At 47.6% G+C, this 21,412-nt stretch overlaps 9 protein-coding genes across 9 annotated transcripts; 4 read left to right on the forward strand and 5 right to left on the reverse strand.

The window, feature by feature from the left end:
* Window positions 1-1,204: 1,204 nt before the first annotated feature.
* On the forward strand, window positions 1,205-3,268 carry K444DRAFT_653110 (general substrate transporter; the record flags this gene model as incomplete). The annotated part of the gene is made up of 6 exons (XM_024885855.1): window positions 1,205-1,286; window positions 1,350-1,765; window positions 1,816-2,228; window positions 2,282-2,528; window positions 2,618-2,977; window positions 3,197-3,268. The coding sequence occupies 6 exons, from the start codon at window positions 1,205-1,207 to the stop codon at window positions 3,266-3,268; spliced, it is 1,590 nt and encodes a 529-aa protein (XP_024735645.1).
* A 706-nt stretch (window positions 3,269-3,974) lies between these two features.
* On the reverse strand, window positions 3,975-6,097 carry K444DRAFT_613595 (uncharacterized protein). Its single transcript, XM_024880381.1, has 5 exons — window positions 5,645-6,097; window positions 5,338-5,546; window positions 4,928-5,285; window positions 4,786-4,870; window positions 3,975-4,715 (listed from the first exon to the last, which is right to left on the reverse strand). Exons 1-5 carry the CDS (start codon window positions 6,048-6,050, stop codon window positions 4,055-4,057), a joined length of 1,719 nt encoding a protein of 572 aa, XP_024735646.1. The 5' UTR covers window positions 6,051-6,097; the 3' UTR covers window positions 3,975-4,054.
* An 884-nt stretch (window positions 6,098-6,981) lies between these two features.
* K444DRAFT_562661 (putative catechol dioxygenase) lies at window positions 6,982-8,242 on the reverse strand. Its single transcript, XM_024876994.1, has 3 exons — window positions 7,808-8,242; window positions 7,381-7,742; window positions 6,982-7,320 (listed from the first exon to the last, which is right to left on the reverse strand). Exons 1-3 carry the CDS (start codon window positions 8,089-8,091, stop codon window positions 7,061-7,063), a joined length of 906 nt encoding a protein of 301 aa, XP_024735647.1. The 5' UTR covers window positions 8,092-8,242; the 3' UTR covers window positions 6,982-7,060.
* Window positions 8,243-8,650: 408 nt separating this feature from the next.
* Window positions 8,651-10,483, forward strand: K444DRAFT_590644 (CoA-transferase family III; the record flags this gene model as incomplete). The annotated part of the gene is made up of 3 exons (XM_024878153.1): window positions 8,651-9,307; window positions 9,388-9,888; window positions 9,968-10,483. The coding sequence occupies 3 exons, from the start codon at window positions 8,651-8,653 to the stop codon at window positions 10,481-10,483; spliced, it is 1,674 nt and encodes a 557-aa protein (XP_024735648.1).
* A 643-nt stretch (window positions 10,484-11,126) lies between these two features.
* K444DRAFT_531413 (alpha/beta-hydrolase) lies at window positions 11,127-12,038 on the forward strand (the record flags this gene model as incomplete). The annotated part of the gene is made up of 2 exons (XM_024874979.1): window positions 11,127-11,556; window positions 11,647-12,038. The coding sequence occupies 2 exons, from the start codon at window positions 11,127-11,129 to the stop codon at window positions 12,036-12,038; spliced, it is 822 nt and encodes a 273-aa protein (XP_024735649.1).
* Window positions 12,039-12,163: 125 nt separating this feature from the next.
* Window positions 12,164-13,848, reverse strand: K444DRAFT_613598 (FAD/NAD(P)-binding domain-containing protein). The gene is made up of 2 exons (XM_024880382.1): window positions 12,746-13,848; window positions 12,164-12,690 (listed from the first exon to the last, which is right to left on the reverse strand). Exons 1-2 carry the CDS (start codon window positions 13,601-13,603, stop codon window positions 12,259-12,261), a joined length of 1,290 nt encoding a protein of 429 aa, XP_024735650.1. The 5' UTR covers window positions 13,604-13,848; the 3' UTR covers window positions 12,164-12,258.
* A 993-nt stretch (window positions 13,849-14,841) lies between these two features.
* K444DRAFT_724299 (aldehyde dehydrogenase) lies at window positions 14,842-16,416 on the forward strand. Its single transcript, XM_024888619.1, has 3 exons — window positions 14,842-15,337; window positions 15,391-15,499; window positions 15,586-16,416. Exons 1-3 carry the CDS (start codon window positions 14,880-14,882, stop codon window positions 16,357-16,359), a joined length of 1,341 nt encoding a protein of 446 aa, XP_024735651.1. The 5' UTR covers window positions 14,842-14,879; the 3' UTR covers window positions 16,360-16,416.
* Window positions 16,417-17,294: 878 nt separating this feature from the next.
* Window positions 17,295-18,282, reverse strand: K444DRAFT_643588 (uncharacterized protein; the record flags this gene model as incomplete). The annotated part of the gene is made up of 5 exons (XM_024884871.1): window positions 17,295-17,657; window positions 17,691-17,854; window positions 17,897-17,898; window positions 17,953-18,161; window positions 18,256-18,282. 5 exons carry the CDS (start codon window positions 18,280-18,282, stop codon window positions 17,295-17,297), a joined length of 765 nt encoding a protein of 254 aa, XP_024735652.1.
* A 1,317-nt stretch (window positions 18,283-19,599) lies between these two features.
* Window positions 19,600-21,395, reverse strand: K444DRAFT_531642 (acetyl-CoA synthetase-like protein; the record flags this gene model as incomplete). The annotated part of the gene is made up of 2 exons (XM_024875008.1): window positions 19,600-21,233; window positions 21,272-21,395. The coding sequence occupies 2 exons, from the start codon at window positions 21,393-21,395 to the stop codon at window positions 19,600-19,602; spliced, it is 1,758 nt and encodes a 585-aa protein (XP_024735653.1).
* Between the last annotated feature and the right edge of the window lie 17 nt (window positions 21,396-21,412).

The raw sequence follows: 21,412 nt of genomic DNA on the forward strand, positions 1-21,412 counted from the left end.
GAGGTTCTGGCCTGGCGTTCTGCATGGCTATAGCAGGTCGCTCCATCTGCGAAAATCGCCCCTGATTTGTACGCTGTGTTTGTTCACGGGATATAGATTAGCTGGTTGAAACTACAGACCAAGATACAGCGGCTAAGGAGCTCGAGTCTCAGAATGCATTTTTGAATTCAGGACTGTCCATCAAGTGGCTATCTTGGCCACGAAGAATTTAAAACATAATGAAGCTCTACTCTTCTCTTACATGTTCCTTAATTTCAACAGAGATGGCGAATAGTGTGATTGAAAAGGGACTAGTAGAGAGTTGGGAGCTAAAAATGGTGAAACGGTTTCCGCCCTCGTCTCGTTGGGACGGAGCCGGAGAAGAGAGGTCCACGCAGACCTCAGGGCTCTAAGAATCGTACGGCTAGCTAAGTGAGGACAGGAGGTTAGGGGAAGCTATGGAGAACGACTTTCTAGCTCCAGCGGTGCCAGATCTACGGTCTAGGCAAGGCAAGTGACTTAGCAGGTTGGGTTCGATTCCCGGCATCTGGCTCCTGGTGGCATCCCTCTGGCTTGTTCTTAGTCATATCACACAACTAAGACTAGCTGAATTATAAACAACCTAAGGCTGGATATCACTTGCCGAAGATACTCCCCGAAATGCGCTTCTGATATGGCCCGGGAGGCGCTAGCGAGAGAAAAGAGGGTGGGGACTTGGTGCCGCGGCAGAATTGTGCATAATACGCCACAATGAGATTAAGGACATTTCACCACGGCGAAATTGAGGACATTGCACCACGGCAAGATGAGGATATTCCCCACGGCGAAATTAGAATTATTGCGCTACGGCGAATTTGAACCTCGCAAGTCCCGATTATTTGAATGATGTGGGGTCTGGGGTCTGGGGTCGCTAGGACCCGGACGCCTGGTGGTGTCCTTGATTGGTCAACTCGGCTATCTACCCCACAGAAAGCTTGGCTGCTTCCTTCCGAATCCTCATGCTCCCCTCACGGAGATCTACGCTTCGCATTGGGACGAGTCTAGAACAAAGTTGATATGAGTTCTATAAAGATCTCATGATGTCCTTTCCAGGGACTGACGATATACAACCCTTTCCTCACTCCAAACACGCTGGCTTCCACTTTACCACATTCTTAAGCCGTCAACAGATCATAGAGACTTTCACGAGACGACCAAAAATCAGATCCAGAAAGTTAGTGTAACAATGAACGAAATGCCTCTGGCCTCAAAGCCGACAGGGCTAGGGTTCTCGGAACTCTGGAGGCACAAAAGGATACTGGGGTGGTGTATGTTAAAGCTTGATTACAATCCTGTCCCCTGGGTGGACATGGCTGACATCAGATTTCCAGGCCTCATGATATTCATCCTTCCTATAAACTTCGGATACGAAGCGGCATCAACCGGAAATCTTCTAGCTATCCCTACTTTCCTCCTTCGATTTGGAACTCCACTCCCCAATGGCCTACGCGAAATTTCAACCTACGACCAGCAGGTCTTGAATGCTGCATTCACCTGCGGTTTGTTTGCTGCATCGTTGACTGCTGGATTTGCTTCTGACATAATTGGACGGAAACGGACAATTGTGCTGGCGTCTACAATTTGTGTTGCTGGTATCTTTATACAAGGATTCTCCACGTCGATCATGATGTTATTTGGCGGGAAGTTTGTTAGCACTTTTGGATTTGGACTTGGCCACACTTTAGCCCCAGTGTATGTTGCTGAAATTGCGCCTGATTCAATCCGGGGCGTGTGTTTAGCATTGGTCGTAAGTAATACTCTGAAGGATTGGCCAGGCAAATCTAACAAAGGATACAGAACGGCATGATCGTCATTGGTCAATGGCTATGTGCACTTGTCGGATACGGCACATCACATATCCAAAACGACTGGGCATGGAGAGCGCTGCTTTTGACCCAGTTGGCACCTCCTGGACTGATGTTGATATTCGGAATATTTTTGCTACCAGAATCCCCTTCATGGTTGATCATAAAGGGAAGGCGGGAGCAAGCCGCGCACTCGCTCCTAAGGTTCAATGGCCCGAATTTCAACATAGAAAACCAGATCACAATGTTGGAAACTGCCATTGAAAAGGAGAAGGCAGAGGAGAAGGAGAATGTCTCATATCTCGATTGCTTCAAAGGTTCAAATTTGAGGAGAACTACCATTGTTTGCGTAATGTTTCTCGCTCAACAGGTTTCGGGAGTTGGATTCATTACTGGATATTTACCGTAAGTCGAAATTCTTGAAACTTATGGGGAGAATTTTAATGGACATGATATAGATACTACTTTACCATCGCCGGTGTCAAAAATCCGATCGGGATTGTCCAAATCAGTTACGCCGTTCAACTGTTGGGAAACATTGGATCTTGGTTTATAGTTGACCGAGTAGGTCGTCGGCCATTGGTGGTGCATGGAATGATCGTCATTACCGTCACGCTTTTGGTCATCGGGGGAGTGGGTACCATTCAAAATGACAAAACGGCTATTCGAGCGACAGTCGCCCTAATGACTATCTGGGGCTTCCTGGTATGTTTCGACAAATCACTCCAGACAAGTAATGACCTTGCCTTCAACAAATTCTTCATAGAGCCCCCCTCACTAACGCGAAACTGTAGTATCAATTCACACTTGGGGCAACGGCTTATGCGGTTGGCGGTGAAACTCCAGCAGTTCGCGTGCGTCAAAAGACCTATGCGATCAACTTGATGTTTACAACCCTGTCCGCTACGCTGGTTAGTCAAGTGACCCCAATATTGATCAATCCTAGCTCGGCCAATCTGGGCGCCAAAATCGCCTTTGTATTTTTCGCACCATCGCTCATCATTTGCATCTACCTTTACTTCTGCTTCCCCGAAATGAAAGGCCGTAGTTATCTCGAACTCGAGGAAATGTTCCAAAAGCGAATCCCCGCTCGGCAATTCAAGAACTACATTTCTGATGCCCATGTTGATTCACTGCATATCGATGAGAAAGAGGTCAGTGTGGTGCATGACAACGGAACTGTTTAACTTGTTAGAGTTTTGCCGATGCACTCAGCTTTATAGCAAAAGATAGGTTGGACTAGGGGGGAGACTCTGTGAGAGGATCGAAAGGGAATTTCGGACAAATTTATTCTCGTAACCGTGATGGGCTTGGGTGAACATAGCTACTGAATATATTCCCGACTTCGGGTAGTAAAATTCAAGATTGGACAGGACCAAGTTGCTAGAAACACTGATTCCTCTACCATTGATTCAGCCGAATTAATTGGAGAAACTATACTGTGAAAGTGCAACTATATCTGAACGAGAATAAACACTCTATTTCGCACGCAGTTAGAACTTTCATTCCTAGGTATTTCCTGGTTGAATGTAACCGGTCTTTCGATTGAACCTAGTCGCTTACAACCCGTGACACCTATTGGATCACGCTCTAAACAGTTCGAAAGGGGGCCGAGTTATATGAGACTAATATAGCAGTATTACTACACTACGTCGGTTCCATCAGCCCATATAGTGGCACTTGAACATCACCCGCGGTGAAGAAAACGTCTTGTCCCCCACCCCACCAGATGTCGCCGCTATCCATAGAATTATCGCACTGACCATCCAAAACATCCATCGAAGATGAAGGCTCCCCGACCCTCCCGTTGATTCCGGTGGCAAAGCACAGTGTTTCGAGCCCGCCCATGATGTTTGGTGTTGGAAATTGGTCATCTGCCCAGGCCACCGGAGCTGTAGAAACCGCTGGCATCCGATTATGAGTTTGTGCCGGGGATTCACCTCCGCTGATATTGGACGGTTCGTTCCCGAAAATCATGCTGAAGAGATCAGATGTTTGAGACGCCTTGTTCATGGCCTGTTCCTTGGATTTTTCAGCTTCTTGTAAAGCTTCAAGGAAGGATTCAAGAATGGTTTGGTAGCGCCGAGCTTGGGGATCTGCTTCTCCACAAAAGCGCATGATCTTCAACGCCATACGCACGGTGGATTCGCTGTCCGCTTCACGGTATACCGGAGAGAATAGGTTGGCAAGAATGATAAGGGCGGCTGAGAATAACCAGTATCTGCAAATTGTCACTTCTTATACTTAGATGAGTTGCAAAAGGTATTCACATACATGACAAAAGGATTCCGTCTGGGTAGTGCGTCTGTGGTAAATGCGTTGTTCACGGCTGTAACAGAGTGCAATGCCGCGCGCACACAAGCGCTATCGAAGCGGAATGTCTGTTCCGGGTGTTCCTTTTCTATCCGTGAGTTGTTAGCCATGTGGTTGTCCTTCTGAGCTATCGAGTCTCCCTCCAACTCGGCAACCTGTCTACTGATTTGGTGAAGGAAGAAAGGGCGCGTAAGAATGATTATGCCATGAAAGCAGATCAAGTTGATGTGTAGACGTTTAAGGGTCAAAGTAGGGTCTTGGCTTTGGAAAGATGAAACCCGCCAGTGTAAATCCGGAGGGAGCTTTTGCGACCAGTCGCTAAAGCAAAGGGAGAGTTGATACGCAATAGAACGAGACGCCTTTCTTTTGTGATAGACTCGGCTTAAGATCTTGCCGACAATCTTCGAGGCGTTTACTGCGAAGGATAAATCATTCCCCGCAGAAGACGTGGGCCTGCTAGAGGATTGACTTGGCGTCGAGCACAACTCTGAGGCTGTCTCACAGCTGACGTGATTAGGACGACCAAGACTGGTCGCCAGAAAGCAATCCATGACATATAGAGACTGCCAAAGGTTTCGTCTTGATAAATAACGTAAGTACCAAGCCAATAACGAGATGTTTGCATGGGGTGAATTGCGAGATTTCTGACCTTCTAGCTTGCTGCAGTGAGTCAAAGATTGGCAGTGTCTCCTCCTTATGGATACCAAGCGCATATGAGAGATTGACGGCCATTCCTGCAGCAAAATCAGCGATTTGTTGCAGCCCTCCCGTGTGGCGACATCTCAACGCACCCAAGTATCCCCAGGCCGAGCTTCTTTTGGATGAAGCAAGCATATACAACATGATCAGCATGAGTGACTGCAAAACCCCAATTCCGCCGGCTTCAAAATCGACGGCTGGGTCACTGAGTTGTCTTGCAGCAAGATAGAATCTTTCTGCTCTCTTCACTCCGGGGCGCTCAAGTCTGTCTAATATCTTGCTCGCATTGTCATTCCCAATTGACCGATCGTTGCGCATCTGAAAGCCTACGGCAAAGACAAGGTTGACCTGGCATAGCCATTGCGGGTCAGCATCTAGGGGATGTTCAAAGGTCTCCGAGACCTTGCTTTCAAAAGACTGCCTGTCGAAGATATCACATAGCCCTGCGGTCTGGACAGAAGTTAGATCAATGGAGCATATAACCACATGCTCAGAGGAATACACTTGTGAAGAATGAATCCACCAAGCATCTAGCCGTCTCTAGGTCGGGCAAGGCGTAGTTGTGTTGTACAGCGTCACGGCTCGCGACCGTGGCCTCTAGAATCTTGTGACGATTCGTGTCGGTGGTGAATGGCGAAGGCCCCAGTCTTTTTTCGACAAGTCTTCGGATGCTTTGGAGGAAGGACAGTGTCGCCGAGTCACCCAGATACACTGAAAGCGCGTCAGTTGCGGACCGCGCGTGGTGCCCATACTTGCAAGTCATGCGCGAAGTACAACGGCACATTGGCGAGAGCCATGATATTGCTCACCGAGTCGCCCTTCGCCATCCCGTAATAACCGACCGCGGTTCTGTATAGGCGTCGCATCCTCACTCGCAGACTCCTTGGGGGAAGGCGGGGCTTGTGGTCGAGTGCTGTCGAGGCCACCGCTCGCCGTCCGATTGTTACTGGGCGCCTTGTGGCGGCGGGGGCCATCTGGGCTATCAGACGCACTATTGTCGCTGTGCTCGTGAGGTGGGAAGGAAGAGCGAGAATGGGAGTGTTTGTGTTGGTTCTGGTGTTGCTGATGTTGAGGCCGGCGCTGAGCGGAGAAGATACATGACGCAGATTTGCTGTGGCATGTGGCGCATGGCTGAGTGCCACTGCACTGCTTCTTCTTCCTCTTACACAGATCGCAAGCGCGGGTCACGCGCTGTCGCTTCTTTGGCGTCCACATGTTGTAGAGAGGTGTAAGATGGACAGCAGGTCAGCAAGCAACTTGGTTCCATATTATGTCGCTGTGTGGTGGGCGAGATTGAGGGGGGGTGGGGTAAAGCTTTAGCCACTAGATACGGCAAGCCTCAAGTGCCGTGCTGTGCGGGGATCTACGGTTCCCTTACTCGTGCGATGCTCTCCATATTGCCTATAGCCGAGATCCAAGGTCAACCCACCATCTTTAAAATTACAATAAAACAATTAGTAAACAAGATATAGAGAGGGTACTAGATATATTAGATAAGCAATTAGTAAAGCGAGACTGCCTTATATAGTAATATTAGGAATAGGGTCTTCGATTTCATTAAATTTGGGGGCTTAGAGAGAAGTAATTATAAAACAAATTAATATTAAAGTTATTGAGGTAATAAAAATATTTTAATTAAAAAATAAATTATTCTATAATAATGCCTTAAAAAATGAAAAACCTAATTAGTCAACTGAATATGCCTAGCTCAATTGCTTTGTATCTTCAATTCCAGACTGATTAATTGTGTGGTTATTTAATAATAAATGGTTAAGTCCATAGAAAGTTAGAAAATTAAGCGTGCATTGACCTTGGGCGTGTATTGATCATGAATCTCGGTTTTGTAACCTGTCGGGACAGAGTGCGGGTTAGCCGAGTAGAGAAAGCTCAGGTTTGATAAAAAAGCTCGGACAACTTTTATGTATTGGACTTGAGCTATTGCAGCAGTAGCCATATCGACCTTTAGTTCTACTCTTTCCGATCTTTCTATATACAGGGGTTTTCTACTCGGATGGACCTCTTTTCTACCATACCCGAGCTGTGAGCCCGACAAAGTGACATCACTTCGTGACTGGCGTTTGTATGAATGAAGAAGAATGTTTTTTTTCTTCATTTTTTTAAGAAAACTGTACTTTCAAATACGCTTCACTCCTGGCAGTCGGTGAAGGACAAAGATCATTGCGCGCTTGATACTAATTCAGATAGCAATCTAGCTAAGATATACACTACACACCACTCTCGTTAGGTATCAGTGTGATATCGTATTCCAGTTGCAGCTTGGCCTGCGCATTGCCCTCCAGAGGCACAAAGTCCACCAGCAACGAGCTCTTCACTGCGAACACTGAGTCATCCTCCAGATACGGACTCTTGCTGTCGAAGATCTGTGTCGTGACGGGTTTGTAACCCTCTTTAATAGCGATCAAATGGATGTGTGCCGGCCGCATTGGGTGTCGGTCGAGGAGTTCCAGTATCTTGCCAGCAGGTCCTATGCTCTTGTTAGTTTTCTATGCCATATTGCCATTCTTGAACAGAGAGCTTGACTGACCATCATTTGGGACGGGATATGGCGTTGGTCGGAGGCAGTAGTACGCGTAACGTCCATTTTCGTCTGTCCTGAACTTGCCTCTCAAGTTGCAGTCGACTTGGTTGTCGTCTTGCTGCTCATACAACCCATTCGTGGAAGCCTCCCACACATCGACGGTAGCATTGACAACGGGCTTTCCGGTCTTGGCGTCCCGAACGTGGCCATACATATACGTCATCTCGCCATCGTCGACGCCATGGACGATATTTGATTCATTGGGGAGCTCTGGCGCATCGTGACGGAAAAAGGGTCCCAGGATCGCACTGGCCGTTGCTGTATCGTGGGCCTCTCCAGCGAGTTTGAAAGTGATTTCGTCCACGAGTCTGCCCGGTAATTCAGTATGGAGATGAGGCGAGGGGAGTTTGAAAAAGCGCTACGCGGAACTCACGATTCCAGGCCGAGGACGTCGCAGACCAGTTGGCCTTCGTTCCTCTTGTCGTCACTCATCTTCCCCGCCCAGTTAAGGAGATCCACGCCAGCCATCCACTCCTCGACCGTGAGCTTGTTTTCCCTCGCAAAATCATGAACATGTTGAATCAGGGAAGACATAACCTCGCGCATCCGCGGACTGGCCTTTGGGCCAATGGCTTTGATGACATTCTGCGTGAAGTGGGGATCGAAGGCGGCGGTATTGTCGGTGCCTTGGAGGTGGAAAGCTGGTTGATGTGACATTTTGATGAAGCGAGCTGGAGCCAAGTGAGGGTTGAAGAGAAGGTGCGGCAGCCGATCATGCAAAGAGTCAAAAGGGAAGTGCCGTGCTTTGGGCCAACGAGTATGCTGCTATTATACGCGGGGTCAAGAGGGGAAACCAGGGCAATTCCTGACCAGGAATCATGTTCCATGGAGGCGAACTTTTGAGCTCAGCGGCACGACTGAACGGTCAGGGGCCGTTGAGCTTGTGCTACCACCGGAGTAGTTTATCCCCGAGCCGCTTCCGAGCCGCTTCCGATCCGCCATGACGCCGAGCCGCCGAGCCGCCGAGCCGCCTTTCTGTGCCGCCATGATCAGCCTGAACCTTTTCGACGTCCGAAGCCCGAAGCCTCTCAACGACCAGTCCTGTCCATGCGGCTCCTAAGCGGGGGTGGTGGTCGGGCACATCTGAGCATTAACCTGTCGTGGGTCAAAATTATTTCCTAGCTGTAATCTTAATCTGTACTCGTATTGTTCAGACTTTGGCGGCTGAATCCTACTGTCTGTCTATTCTGTCTCGATTTTACTGGGCGTTAACACCATGTCTCCAACCTACTCGCCACTCCTCGAGGCTCAGCGCATCTTGCAATACTTGTGTCAGCAGGCGGGGACCCTGGGCTTGCCAGAGAGCATCCAAGATGTTGCCGCTCAAGTGAAATTTGTGTCGGATTATGACCATGTTTACTTCCCTATTCCATTCAAGGAGACTGAAACAGCTGCAGCATTGAAGGCAGTGGAGGGGAGCGTGGCGTGCCTGCTGGCCGACCTGAAATATGGCAAACAAGAGCGCACGCTGAGTGTGAGTCTCGAAAAGACCACGAATTTCCTGTTCCAGGCATACCTGGCCACCGTCGATGGGCTGGGCAAGTTAGACCCAGCCATCAAGTCGAAGCTGAAAGATACCGACTATTTGCGTGCGCAATCGGATCCGTACAGACGCATGTCGGCCAACTTGTACGAAACTAAACGCGCAGGCGAATACTACCATATACATGGATCACTTGAAGCAAGTACGACCTTGAATATGTTGGGCCTTGAAAGCTTTCGACCAGATCTCAACGAGCACAGTAAAATCGTCTCGGTCATCGAACCAGCCGTTCAGAAATTCACCATTGAAGAGTTGGAGGAAATGAACGCTCGCAACAAACAAGCAGGTGTTCCTGCGCTCCGGCACGAAGAATTTTTGAAAACTCCCCATGTATGCTTAATTGCTCCTGCGCTTCGCTTTCTGAGAATGACTTGCGCAACTCTAGAACGTCCAGCTGATCACTTTTGCAGGGCGCCTCGTCTGTGGATGCTCCTACATGGACAGTGACTTCTCTGGAAACGAGCACCCCTCCAGTACTTCTGCCTCCTTCCTCATCCAGCTCTCCCAGGATATTGGAAGGCATCAAGGTTCTTGAGCTATGTCGGATCATTGCAGGTCCAACCATCGGCCGGATCTTGGCAGAATATGGCGCCAATGTTCTAAAGGTCACTGGGCCTGGACTGAGCGACGTCCCTTTTTTCCAAGTTGATGGAAATATGGGTAAACACGCTACAGAAATCGATCTCAAAAGCGTTCAAGGCAAGGAGATCTTTGAGCGGTTACTCGAAGATGTTGATATCGTCCTGGACGGATATCGCCCTGGGGCACTGGATAAACTGGGATACAGCGCAAGAGCATTGGCCAAAATTGCTGAAAAGAGAGGGAAAGGAGTGATCTACGTGAACGAGAACTGTTTTGGTTATACCGGAGAGTGGGCCAACCGGCCTGGATGGCAGCAAATTGCAGATTGTGTAAGTCTAAACACTTCCTCAGAGGGCCTTATTACGAAGATTCTCTGTCATTGGGATTGCTTCGCTGACAACATTTTAGGTGAGCGGACTCGCGTGGGCCCAGGGACGCTTCATGGGTGTGGAGGAGCCTACAGTTCCACCTTTCCCGATTTCCGATTACGGGACTGGGTGTATAGGGGCGATAGCGGCTCTCACCGGACTCTACAACCGTGCAACAAAAGGGGGGTCCTGGCACGGCAAGGCATCACTGTTGCAGTATGACCTTCTTCTCTTCAAAGCCGGACAGTACTCCGAAGAGGTCCAGGACCAGCTTCGAGCACAATGTAGCACGGCTTTCCTATCGATGCGTCACAATCATAGTGTGGATGACATCTCCAGGTCCGCGTTGGCCATGCTGCAAAAGGACCATCCAGAACTGTTTCAAGATTCGAATTTCGAGACCTGGTACTCAAAAGGCTACGGTGCAAATGTGCGTGTTGTCAAGCCTGTTGTGGACATTTCGGGCATCGGAATTGGCTTCCAGAGGGGAAGCAGACCAAATGGAACAGACAAGGCTAGCTGGGACTTTTCAAATGATGGTGATTCTCGAAGGTAGTTGGATTATCATAGACTGCATATAAATGCGATAGAATACACCAAAGCCGAGTATCTTGATCTTGCTAAATCTAGTCTCTTTTTACTATGAATACCTGAGCACGGCCTATATATTCTCCTTTACTTGCGTCCCGTGCAGATGTAAGGACCTGGCGGAGTAGGTCCAAACTACAGGTTCTCACACACAAGCTCAAATAAACGACCACGCTGGTTTTCTCGTTGCGAGGTAGCACCTTGCTGGTCCAGCAATCTCATGTTTGAGAACTTTAATCCATACGAAGATATCATAAGACTTATTTTCTCCCACAAAAAGAGAAAAATCACATTCTGTGGGCTTTTTTGGGGGTACAGTATTGATAAAGTCAACACGAGAATTGTATGATCTGCCGAACGACGGAACCGGTGGTATCAGCCGCATTTTAGCTTGCGGGATGCAAAGCGGATGCAGAGTGGATGTAGGGCGGATGCATTAGTAAGTATTCCACAACATATGTATCTATAATTCTCGGGCCACAGAGGTCAAGCTGCCAAAGGTTGAGATAATTCATCTTCACATTTGTGTCGCGGTTCATTAAGGCTTTAAGAACTGGTCCTACAATCTCTTTTCACCCTTCGAGTACTACGCTCCGTTCCTCGTCCCGAAGATGCCCAACAAACACATCAATGGCAAGTCATTGTACTATACCATCGACGAACCTGCTCAGAAAGCTTTGGCAACTGTCATTCTTATTCACGGCCTCGGATCCTCCTCCTCGTATTTCCTCCCAGTGATCCCTTATCTGACTCCAAGCATACGCTGCATCGCGGTCGACATAGCCGGCTCAGGGTTGTCGGAACTTGGTGAATCTGAACAAACTATTGACAGCATCTCGGTAGATGTCGTCAGTTTACTGGATGCACTGGACATCAAGAACAATGTGACAATCGTTGGCCACTCGATGGGTGGTATTGTGGCTAGTCATTTTGCTGCAGGCCATGGGAACAGGGTGAACGGCGTTGTATTGATAGGGCCTGTGAACCCTAGCGATGCTATTTCTAGACTCTTCGTAAGTAGACTCGAGGACGTAAAACAAGGTAACCTCTGCCCTTCTCGACATTTGACTTTGCCTGCCTCGTCAGAAAGAAATTTAGGCTGATTGCCATTCGGCGACTGACACTCAATAGATGGCGTGGAAGGGCTGGCTAAGTCCATACCAGCAGCTGCTACGGGAAAACTGTCAACTTCTCTACATCACGCTTTCATCCGCAATTTGATTATCAGGACCTCAGCAGAAGGCTATATGTCATTATGCCGCGTGATCAGTACAGCAAAGGTTCCAAATTATGAAGCGATAACAGCACCGCTATTGCTCATTGCTGGCTCGGACGATAAAACTGCACCTATGGAAGGATGCGAGGCAATCATACAAAGATATGCAACCAGTAAAGCTCTGAAGAATACCAAGGTTCTTGAGGGGATTGGACACTGGCATTGTATTGAAGCTGGTGATGTTGTGGCCAAACACATCAAAGATTTTGCTCTCAGAGAAAGTGTTCTAAGCTCTGAGGGAATATGACACCTTATCATAACAGGAACAGCTAAAGTATCTGTAAAAGGAGCGCAATTTCAAGATAGAATAGAACGTGTCCTGGTAGTTTGCTTATTTCATACGTTAGACTTGCACAGTTACTGCTCATTAACTGTTGCTCAAAGTTTTTTATTGTAACCAAACTATAAACCTGAACAAGAATGCGCCGCCAAACCTTTTTGAATCCTCCAAATTACATAATAAAACTCTAGAGTCTACCGACAGGCTTTTTGGCCATGGAATCCTGGGCTGTCTTGACCTGAGCGCTCAGATCTTCATCCCATATCCATTTACAGCGGACTTCAAGCTCCTTTCGTGCTTTGTCCAAGTCATATCCAATATTTTCATTCTCCAGCTCATAAAGGTGGGAAGCTTCTCGACTTGTAATTACCACTCGTTGGCTCCGTGGCCTCCGTACAGCATCGTACGCTTTGAAAGCGTCTTCAAGGTCTGCCGGGGAGTTGACCCGCCCCAGTAAATTGGACAACACCAGGGCATCCTCAATTGCTTGACCTGCTCCTGCTCCTTGGTGGGGTGTCGTCGCGTGTGCCGCATCGCCAAGTAGGCATAGTCGACCTTTGTAAAACACAGGTGCGGGTGGGTGATCAAACAACGCCCATACATCCGGATTTTCCATGAGCTACAGACTCCTTAGCTTTGATATGGCAGTTGTTGATCGCTGAAATGTGACTTACCCCCAAAATACTCTGAACTTTATCGCCCCAGCCCACAAAGTCTGCAAACATGTCTTCTGTTGTAGACGGCCGAACCCACATAGGATCCTCCCATTTTCCGTCGAGCTTCGTTCTAAAGGCTACAACATTCATTATTTTGCCCTGGTCGATAGGAAAGGTAAGGACGTGGCCATGGTGGCCCATGTATACCTGGGAATTTCGTGCCAGTTCGTCTCCTAACGCGCAAACAGCCTTGTCCATGGGTATCAATCCTCTGTAGGCATATTTTCCAGAGAACACCGCATTCGCAGCAGGATGGTTGGCGCCTAGCAGAATATGTCGAGTTCGAGATTTGATGCCATCGCAGCCGATAACTGCGTCTGCTTCTTCCCTTGTGCCATCTTCGAAGAACAAGATCAATTTCTCACCATCCTCAGTGACGTTTTTCAATCTCTTACCAAACTTGGCTACGCCATCTGGAACGAGCTTCACCAATTCGTCTAAGTAATGAGCTCTGTGAACACTGGTTTGGCCTAACTTCCCCGATTTTACATCGGCAACGTGGACGTCTATCAACGCTTCCTGACCATCTCGCGACTCCGACTTCCCAACTCTGAAATCAAACCAGGTTTCCTTCTTCTCCGGCCAGCCGTTCAGGGTAACACAATTCTCGAAACCTTTCGCAATGAGCGGACGAATCAGCTCCATCGCCCGTACTGCGTTGGGGCCGAAGGAAACGCCAGCGCCAATTTCTGCGAAAGCAGGAGCAGCCTCGTAAATCGTGCAGGAGACTTTCTGTCGAAGAAGGCCAATAACCAAGCAAAGACCTCCGATTCCGCCTCCGCAGACAGCGACGTGGAATGGTTTCTCAGGGGCCATGTTGTGGATTTGCAACGAATGCTTCACAGAATATGCGTGCAGTATGGAGAGTATCAGAAGAGCGAGGACTTCCGGGAAGTTGTATTTCCAAGATGGGACCAAAGATATCATGGATTTCCTGACCGCACTACCTAAACCTAAATACCACGTTAGAAAGGCATACTCCCGTGATCTGGGGCCACATCGGGTGTGGGGTACTCTAGGAGCGGGATCGTAGAGAGCTGCTCATGGCTTTCGGAAGACTTGAGCGGAAGATGCAATGATTAACAACACTTCCGACCCGACAACGGTGGCTTCGGTGGCGGTGGCGGTCTCCATGCGATCGCCGCCCTGCAAGGGTGCCGAGAGTGGAGAGTGGAGGCGGGGGCAGTGGGGGTAATACCCGAACTCCTGCGCGAAAACACGCCCCGTCAAAAATACCGGAGGTTACACCAAAAACTATTGAAACCCCTCTACTTTTAATACATAAGATCTTAACTTATAACGCCTTTATTAAAGACTATCCTTCTAGGTTTTAATAAGATTTAGATAAGATTTAATTTAATTTGTAAAAAAAATTAATGAAAAAAATCTTCTTTAATTAAATGCTTTTTTTTATAAAAAAATATAAAATAAGAAATTTACTAAAGTATTTATTAATAGAAATGACTTCCAAAAATTATTTATATTATATATATAAACTCTAATTCTTAAGTATTATATAATATTTATAATATAAGCTATACTTTTATTAAGAATAATTGTATTTTATAATAAGAAATAAAGCTATTTCTTATAATTAACTATTAATTTACTTCGAAATTTTATATAAGAAAAACAAATAGAGTTATTTATTAATAGTTTTAAAATTATATATAAATATTACTTTATAAAACATTATGAAATATTATATTATATATTATTATTTTTAAATAAATATTTATTTACTTTTTGACTAAGAAATTAAGTATAGTTTAAGTAAAGTTTAGTAATTCCTTTAAATCTTATACTAATTACTCCATTAATTCTTAAGTTACTAACTTATAAAAGTGTGTGTTTTTGTAATAAAGCGCGTGTTTTAGTGCGGGAGTTCGGTTATTTGAGCAGGTGAGGTAACGGCACCGAGTAGAAGCAAAGCTACCATTGCTGATCCAGTACCAAGACCAGTACCTATATATATCTGCTCACACTTTCCACAGTCCAATCGTCTTGCCATTCTCTCCCTCTCTCCAGCTCTCACAACGTCAGGCCAACCACAAGAAAATCACAGATTACCAACAAATTCAAGTTGCCCATCATGACACAGAACGGCACGTTTACGGTACCTGCAATCATCGACAACAAGGACGTCTACTTTGACGTCTCCTTCTCAGTTCGGTCTCCGGTCACAGGAAGCCGCCTCCATGATTCTACCAGCGCTTCGGTGGCAGATGCCTTGACTGCCGTCGAGTCTGCGCAGAAAGCTTTCCAAAGCTGGAAGAAGACCAAGCCAACGGCAAGACGCGATATTTTTCTCAAGGCAGCAAAGATCGTTGAGAAACGTGGCGACGAACTGGGAAAGTATATGATGGATGAAACCGCGGCGTCAGAATTTTGGGGCTCGGGCTTCAACGTCCCGCTCGCGGTCGACATGTTGAAAGACGTCGCTGGCAGAATTCCGTCCGTCCAGGGAAGTGTCCCTATTCCAGGCGCCGAAGGAAAAAGTGCGATGGTTTGGAAGGAGCCATATGGAGTCATCCTAGGGATTGCTCCTTGGTAAGGCACTTCTTTGAGGAGCACACACTTCATGACTGACCTGGCGCTTTTAGGAATGCACCATATATCCTTGGATTCCGAGCAATTGTGTTTGCTATCGCAGCTGGCAATACAGTAATTCTCAAGTCATCCGAAACCTCCCCCCCAGCTTCTGGGCAATCGGTGACTGCTTTCGCGAAGCTGGCCTACCCGACGGCGTCCTGAACGTGATTGCCCATAAACCTTCCGACGCACCATCAATCACAAAGGCCCTAATTGAAGATCCTCGAGTGAAGAAGATCAACTTTACGGGAAGCACGCAGGTGGGTAAGGTTATTGGCGAGCTTGCAGGTAGAAACCTCAAACCAGTTCTGCTTGAACTTGGAGGAAAAGCCCCAGCAATTGTATGGGAAGATGCCGATCTACCAAGTGCGGCACAGGCCTGTGCTATGGGGGCATTTCTCTACGCCGGACAGATATGTATGAGCACTGAACGCATCATTGTGCACAAAAATATCGCCGAGGCTTTCGAGCGGGAGTTTGTAGCTGCTGCCAAAGGAGGATGGAGCGGTGTGCAAGACTTGATCAGTGAAGCCGGCGTGGAAAAGAACAAACTCCTGATCAAGGATGCAGTCAGCAAAGGCGCTAGCATTCTACATGGCGAACTGGAGGCAGTCGAGGACACTAACACCAAGATGAAACCTATTGGAGTCAAGGGCGTCCGAGAGGGAATGGATCTGTATAAAACTGAGAGTTTTGGCCCCACTGTCTCTTTCATTGTGGTGGACACAGAGGAAGAGGCTCTACGGATTGCAAATGATACCGAGTATGGGCTTAGTGCTGCAGTTTTCACCGAAGATTTGAGGAGAGGGCTTCGCTTTGCAAAAGAAATAGAATCTGGAGCAGTACATATTAACGGGATGAGCGTACACGATGAAAGCGGTCTTCCTCATGGAGGTGTGAAGCAGTCGGGTTATGGTAGATTTGGATCAATGGGAATGGATGAGTTGGTCAGAACAAAGACAGTGACTTACAAGGATTAGCTTACTGAGATCGCGTTTCAATTATCAATTTAATCTGGCTCTAAGCCAATGAACGAGGAACACACTGGGATGCAGAAGTTGATTAATAAAAAGCTTCTGATACTATAAAAGCCGTTTGGGATTTAGACTGGTGACTTGAACGTCTTGTTATGGTCACACTTCAGCTAGAGCGTTGGAAATCTTTGGGCGAATTTCTCATGGGGGTTAAATCCGTCATGAGTCTTCTGTGACCGTCCAAGTTCATTTTAGTTCACTAGCAATACATAATAATAGTTTGAATACGAAGATCAAGGCACAAAGTGACGGGACTACAGGGCATTTGGATTTGCCTGGGGCGCTCAGTGGACTACAGCGTGCAAATTGAGGGGTTCAGCCCGCTATAAGGCCTTACAGATTTAGACCTCGTGCCCTGAAGTAGAGTGTAATAAGACATTTGCAGGATTATCGGAGAGCCTCAAGGGTTATAGCGCTGCTAGCGGAGTAACTATAGCGCTCGGACGCTGTGAGGGCGGTAACTATAGGGTACCTTAGCGAACCTTCCCCTGTAAGCACAGGGGATATGCCTTAAAATGGTGTGGTAACCTTTGCTTGTGGCTTACGGCGTTCTTTTAGGGTAGTGGCCTGGAAATGTAGGGGGTTTTAGCGGTTGAATCGAGCAGAAAGCGGCGTGAAAGTGGACTTGTACAGTAGTACAAATGCCCTGTCGTCCCGTCACTTTATGCCATGATCTCCGTACAGCGAGCGCACCGACTGCTCACCCATTTGCATTTTCTGACACTACAAGAGTAGTAGATCCTATGCCTAGCATTTTTGCGATGGTCTCTATCTCTTCCCGAAAAGTCATCCATCAAACACCTATCTATAGCTAGGAGACTGCGATCGACCTCCAAGACTTAACCATACCACAATATCGTTGCCACTGCACTTAACGACTCCTATTCTGTGAGAGCAAGAGGCTTTTTCCGATCGTTCATACCTTTGATAAGAGTGCTCAAGTCGCAAACTAGGACGACGAACGTCATATCAACCGCAGTCATCATGATTTCAAATAACCAGTACCAGCCCGCCATACAAGAACCAAAGAAGCAGCCGCCAGTGGCGACAAGTAGACGCTGGCCTATTAAGTTGTTTCCGTACGAAAGGTGCCAGAATGCTCCAGCTCCAGAAGAGAAGCCGATTGTCGCGCCACCGAACACGACGGCGAATACTGCGTTGGTGCGGAGAGAGCAAGTCAAGAAAATGAGCGAGAGAAGGCTCATAATCAATAAGTAGAAGCCTAAGAGCGAGTCAGCATCAACCTAAGTGAGTTTTGATCTGGAAGTGGAAGTTACTAAAACTTGTGAGGAACGGTTTTGGAGTCTGGCTAGCATCTGCGTTGAATGAAGAGATTGCGGCAAGGAGGGGGTGTAGGTAGATGCGAATGTCAAGTAGTGACAACAATAACTCAGGAATACGACGGAAGGGAAGGGGTTTCCTGAGATGAATTCCCCTATTCCTGACAGAGTGAGGAGCATACCACCGAACCATCAATTGGCACCACTATATGATAACGTCAGCAGAGAATAGGAGTGATGTAGCGGTTAAAGCACCTACACAGTAGCAGTCTGGCCGCCTGCTCCATTCCAGCCCATGAGCTCAATAGACAAAGGCGTCAGACCTATGCGCAAACCGACAACAGCAATTGGGGTTGAGTTACCAAACGTGTGCCGGAGATCTCCTCCCTCGAGTCGCGGTTTGGGGGCCAGATACACCTGCTCGAATATTTCAGGTGATAGAGTTGCGATCGTCGTCTCCAGATGAAACTTGTTGGGGTTCGTTTCCCATCTCGAACAAATACCGAGGAGGTGAAAATTTATTCCGTAAGGTGACTCAAGGGCAATACATGATGACACAAACTCCTAGCAGTAAGATACAACTAGCCATTCATCGACGAGTGAGAAGCGCGTACTTATATTCTAGATAACCTGCACAAGGCCAATCTTTGACAATCAATCAATAGTTTATAAACGGGACGAGAACAAGGTCAAACTCACCAAGAATTCACGATCATTCAATGTGATTAGAGCACAACTAATCTAGTAGTATGTTGGGCAAATTCTCGGGTTGGCCTGAATCTGGCTCCTAGAGCAAGGGGTACATGCTAGAGTGCAGAGCATTCTTGAAGTAGATGATACTTGCTTTCCCTATGATAGATGCCTGAATGAACGGCGAGGGCAGAAAGACTCTTGATACTATGCTGGCTCAATCGTTCCAACTTACCTAGCCAGAAGGAGCGCTCTTGCGTACCTGTCTGATTTGGTAGATTTGCTGAACTCGCCGTGCCTATTGCAACCCATTTTCTAAGAATTCTGTGGCTATAACATATTGTATAAATGTTATGAATCCACGACGATTAAACTGATTGTTGAGACGGTCAAGCCACGTAAGAAAGGAATAGTGGACAATCGAAAGGGTCACGTTCTAGATGGTTAATGCAATGAGAGGCTACAAGCTACCCAAGATCCAGCGTTTGTACTGTGGATTTGTGCTCAGTTCAATACAAACGAAACTCAATAAAGCCTAGGCAAACATGCTTTGGTTTGGAGTATATCCCAGTCTCAACATAGCTGAGGCACACAAAATAGACGAGCTAGAAATTCAGATCAGTATGCAAAAGTAAGCTGGTAGAAATCAAAGTTGAAGACAAAACTAGGTAAGGGAAAGGTCGTAGGCCAGTAGCCTTTTGTACCGGTTGGAAGTAGAGCTTTTCTGCGCAAACATCCGTCAACACAGTATGCACTACCCTCTAGATAGATAGATAGATAGATAGATAGATTGACAGCGTAGCAAAGTACACAGTTAACCTCGCCCAGCAGCATCAATGTATCAATGCTGAGCCTCCACATGTGGTTGTCATCATATGTTAATTCCAGCTGACACAAGCGAAATTTAGTATTAGCTGGGGGGCGTGGTTGACACGAGAACCGCTTCCCAATTTTTCGACTCTCGTCGTTCAGCGTAGGGACCATTTCAGAAATCTGTACTGCTCCAACCGCACCGTAGATGGCTTTCACATACGTCTTGGAACGATGTGAACCCATGCCAACATTATCTAGCTTGTTCATGCCGTAACATATAGTCAAGCGTCGATCAAGATCAACAAACGATAGTGCTATTGATAGTTCCTAGCTGAACAAGCACCATATGGTCACGAGCGGGTAGAGAGACTCCAGTATCGTAGTCAACTCCCATTCAGCCTATTTACAATCTCGCTCCCTTAGCCATTCTTACTTCCGTGTCGTACTCCGCCCTCGCCTTATCTTTCAAATTCTTTCTCAAGATCTTCCCACTCGCATTCTTCGGAATCTGCTTTACTAACCTGATTCCTCCCCTCAACCTCTTATGGTTAGCTACCCGGCTACTAAACCACTGCTGCAACTCCGCGATATTGATCGGGTTAGACGTATACTCCGTCACAACGTACGCTCGTGGAACCTCCGTTGCCATCTCTTTATTGTACACACCCACGACCGCACAGTCGATCACGCCAGGGAAGTCGTGCAGGTAGCCTTCAAGCTCAGCAGGCGGAACTTGAAACCCCTTGTACTTTATCAGCTCTTTCACACGGTCCGTGATAAAGAGATTGCCGCGCTCATTGATGAGTCCTACGTCTCCCGTACGGAACCACCCATCGGCAGAAAGACACTCAGCCGTAGCATCAGGGTTCCTATGGTACCCACTGAACACGTTCGGCCCTTTGACGTGCAGCTCTCCAACGTCTCCCTGTTCGAGCTCGCGAGGGGTGCTATTTCCGAAGTCGCTACTGGAACTATCGAATGGCTCGCAAATCTTGACTTCGACGTTGGGCAGTAGCGCACCAACGCTGCCAATGTCAACGTCCCACGCATCCCAGGAGCCTTGATATAGACAGGGACTGGTCTCGGAGAGGCCATAGCCCTGCTTTATGCGAACACCGACACGCTTGAAAACTTGCTCAATAAGCTCGCGAGTTAGAGGCGCGGCGCCAGATTGTGTCATACGCAGACTGGATAGGTCGTAGGAAGAGACAGAGGGGTGCTTTGCTAGGTGCAGGACGATCGGAGGCACAATGTACGAGTACGTGACTTTGTGTTTCTGTACCAAATAGCACCATGCTTCGACTTCGAATTTGGAGAGCACGACAGTAGTAACACCTGAGTAGACGGGGCTGTGAACGAGAACCGTTAGACCGTAGATGTGGAAGAACGGCAGACAAGCCAGGACTTTATCACCACCTGTCCCAGGTTCTGGCAGAGAAATGTCTCTGGAAGTTCGGCTCCCATCCCAGGTGAGATTGTAATTTTCCGCGGCTTGTAGTTGGAGAATATTCGAGATGATGTTATAATGAGATAGCTTAACGCCCTTTGGCTTGCCAGTAGTACCGGACGAATAGACAAGAAACGCTGCATCTTTTCTGGGGTCGATCTTACGCGCCACAAACCGTGCTGTGTTGGCCAGGTTACGGACGTTCGTCCAGTGCTTGAAGCGGCCAGTTGGGTCTTTCCGGTTCCCCAAGATGATGATATGGTCTTCTGGAATGCCAACGGCACTGCATGCCTTCCTGACAGCCTCGATATTGGAGTAGTGGGTGACGATGGCTTTGGCGCCGCTGTCACGGAGCTGGTGAGAAAGTTCTGTGAACGTGTAGCCTGGATTTGCAGTTGAAACGGTTGCACCTGCCCAGAGAGCACCAAATATGATGGGCGGCATGTCTATGTCGCTGGCTGATGAGATGGCGAGCACATCGCCCTTTTGCCAATCGTATTGAGATCTTAATCCTTTCCCAAAGGTTTCAGCCAGCTGCCGCAATTCCCCAAAAGTGTATGTCTTGTTGGTTGGCCCATCGCGGAAGATTGCTGGATGACGTAGAAATTAGCATCAAATTCATGAAGACTTCTCGAGGGAGAGTGAGACTTGCGGTGTTCATCTGGGAATTTCCTGTCCTTGCGCTTGAACAAGAAAGTGTATATGTCAACGCTCGGGAGGTTCAGCTCAGGATAACGACTTTTGATAACCATTGCGGCTTCTATACCAA

The sequence above is a fragment of the Hyaloscypha bicolor genome, assembly GCF_002865645.1.
Source record: "Hyaloscypha bicolor E unplaced genomic scaffold K444scaffold_87, whole genome shotgun sequence".
Classification (NCBI taxonomy): Eukaryota; Fungi; Ascomycota; class Leotiomycetes; order Helotiales; family Hyaloscyphaceae; genus Hyaloscypha; species Hyaloscypha bicolor.

Bases quoted from the DNA above. Each gene is read 5' to 3' on its own strand.
- K444DRAFT_562661 (XM_024876994.1), bottom strand. From the start codon at position 8,091: ATGTCACATCAACCAGCTTTCCACCTCCAAGGCACCGACAATACCGCC. The intron at 7,743-7,807 runs GTGAGTTCCGCG...ATTACCGGGCAG, and splicing joins GACGTCCTCGGCCTGGAATC to ACTCGTGGACGAAATCACTT. The intron at 7,321-7,380 runs GTCAGTCAAGCT...ACAAGAGCATAG, and splicing joins ATATCCCGTCCCAAATGATG to GACCTGCTGGCAAGATACTG.
- K444DRAFT_724299 (XM_024888619.1), top strand. From the start codon at position 14,880: ATGACACAGAACGGCACGTTTACGGTACCTGCAATCATCGACAACAAG. The intron at 15,338-15,390 runs GTAAGGCACTTC...TGGCGCTTTTAG, and splicing joins ATCCTAGGGATTGCTCCTTG to GAATGCACCATATATCCTTG. The intron at 15,500-15,585 runs GTGACTGCTTTC...TCAATCACAAAG, and splicing joins CCCCAGCTTCTGGGCAATCG to GCCCTAATTGAAGATCCTCG.
- K444DRAFT_613598 (XM_024880382.1), bottom strand. From the start codon at position 13,603: ATGGCCCCTGAGAAACCATTCCACGTCGCTGTCTGCGGAGGCGGAATC. The intron at 12,691-12,745 runs GTAAGTCACATT...AGGAGTCTGTAG, and splicing joins AAGTTCAGAGTATTTTGGGG to CTCATGGAAAATCCGGATGT.
- K444DRAFT_613595 (XM_024880381.1), bottom strand. From the start codon at position 6,050: ATGTGGACGCCAAAGAAGCGACAGCGCGTGACCCGCGCTTGCGATCTG. The intron at 5,547-5,644 runs GTGAGCAATATC...ACGCGCTTTCAG, and splicing joins GGATGGCGAAGGGCGACTCG to TGTATCTGGGTGACTCGGCG. The intron at 4,871-4,927 runs GTGCGTTGAGAT...ATTTTGCTGCAG, and splicing joins CTCGGCCTGGGGATACTTGG to GAATGGCCGTCAATCTCTCA.